This window comes from Lentinus tigrinus (assembly GCF_003813185.1).
Source record: "Lentinus tigrinus ALCF2SS1-7 unplaced genomic scaffold L226scaffold_67, whole genome shotgun sequence".
NCBI classification, from domain to species: Eukaryota; Fungi; Basidiomycota; class Agaricomycetes; order Polyporales; family Polyporaceae; genus Lentinus; species Lentinus tigrinus.
The window spans coordinates 1-1,632 of NW_027137976.1; the positions used below are offsets into that span (position 1 = coordinate 1).

The 1,632-nt window shown below is 60.0% G+C and overlaps 1 protein-coding gene across 1 annotated transcript in view; it reads right to left on the reverse strand.

Annotated features, from left to right (window-relative positions):
• Positions 1-312: 312 nt before the first annotated feature.
• The window catches only part of L226DRAFT_517343 (uncharacterized protein), a 3,429-nt gene continuing 2,109 nt past the window's right edge, over positions 313-1,632 (reverse strand). The window contains exons 5-6 of the mRNA XM_067678511.1: positions 969-1,623; positions 313-914 (exon numbers count right to left, since the gene is read on the reverse strand). Coding sequence (XP_067528843.1) covers positions 490-914; positions 969-1,623 — 1,080 coding nt within the window. The 3' untranslated portion in view covers positions 313-489. The remainder of the gene's footprint in view (positions 915-968; positions 1,624-1,632) is intronic.

The window sequence follows — 1,632 nt, forward strand, 5'->3', positions numbered from 1 at the left end:
GACCCGGTGAGCTGCATCGGAGACGGTGAGTCACTATTCCGAGACTCGAGTGCACGGTCGGACTTGAGACTAATTCTATCTTGCAAAGCGTGCGCGACCGGTGGTGAGTGCCAGCAAACTTCGCGCGTCGTTTGAGAGGCAATGGTGGTGGTCGCGAACGAAGCCGCGCACTTGTTAGGCGCCGTCCCGGACACAGAGTTCGCGCACACAGCGCGTTTTCCCCTCATGTACGGTAGTTTGTCAGTATAAATATATTCCCGTGCCCTCTTTCTATTGTCTGTGCAGCGGCTCGTTACCTGGCAGTCGGTTCCAGCCGCTACTGCGCTCGAGATGGCGAGAACTCGAACGTCCTGCGGAACGAAATATATTTCCATCTACCTACATATTCTACATACGAGCGACGCAGCGGGACCGACAGAAGACTCCTGCGCAAACCCTCTACTCACCAGAACACCTCGCCCCAGAACGCTCTCGTACGCCCTATATCCCCTAGAACGCCTCGTACACAATACACCCCCCCAGAACCCTCGTACGCCCTATTACCCCCCCAGAACACCCATACCCAATATACCCCCCCCAGAACACCCTAAGGTCGAGCTTGCATCTGGTGCATCTCGTTCGCACTCCGCTGATAGCCTTCCCCCGCGCGTGCAGCCGTCGGCTCCGAGTACCCAACGTCGGTATTGCGAAGTCCAACTTGATCCCCGCGTCCCGGTCCTGCGAGTGTGCCGGACTCTGCAACATAGGCGGCGGGTGTTCCAAGGTTCCATTCGTCGGCTCTGGCAGTTCTTCCACCGGTGGAAACAGCGTCGACCCCCGGATGTCGTTTGGCACAGATGCACGCTTCTCGCCAGTCATGACCGAGGACGGCCTCAAATCCTGCGAGGCACGCCTGCTGTCGATGGACATGCGTCCTGAAGCAAAATGAGCCATCGCCCGCCACTCAAACTGATCAGTCGATCACTCACGGTCGTCCGCGGCGAATCCGCGACGTTCAGAGAACCATTGGAAAACGTCGACCCACTTGTCGCACGTGCCCTCAGGACCCTCGACGTGCTCCGACAATACCAGCTGCGTCGTTCGGAGCTCAAGCGCGTGCTCGAACGCCTCTTGCCTGTTGGCCGGTGGTCGATCGCCAAGTGGTTGGAGCAGCTCTGCAGAGGGTGGAACCTCGGTCGCATCGCGCTCTAGTAACCGAGCGGACTGCCTTTCGCCCACTGAAGCCGCGTCGCCCACAGCGTTGCCGTTAGCATGACCATTTGTCTCGGGGGCATCGGGGGAAGCGTAGTCGTGGGCCTGCACTCCATCCACATCGCTCCCGTTGTTGGGTAAGCCGTCTACTGGTTCCGCGTCATCCTCTGCAAGGTCGGTCTCGCTGACGCTCGCCCCCATCTCGAGCACCCACTTGGCTGCGCGCCAGTCACCTGATGCAGTGAGCAGGAGGCCAAGTAGGTGCCAGTGCCGCGCTTCGCCAGGATCTGCCTCGACAGTCGCACGGGCGTGCACAATAGCACTCTGGAGATCCTGCGATGCGCCGGGACGGAGGTACGCAAGGGCGAGATGATGGTGCGTCGACGCGGTCTCGTTGTGCTCGAGGGACGTCTTGAGCAATTCGAGGGACTGCTCGAAGTG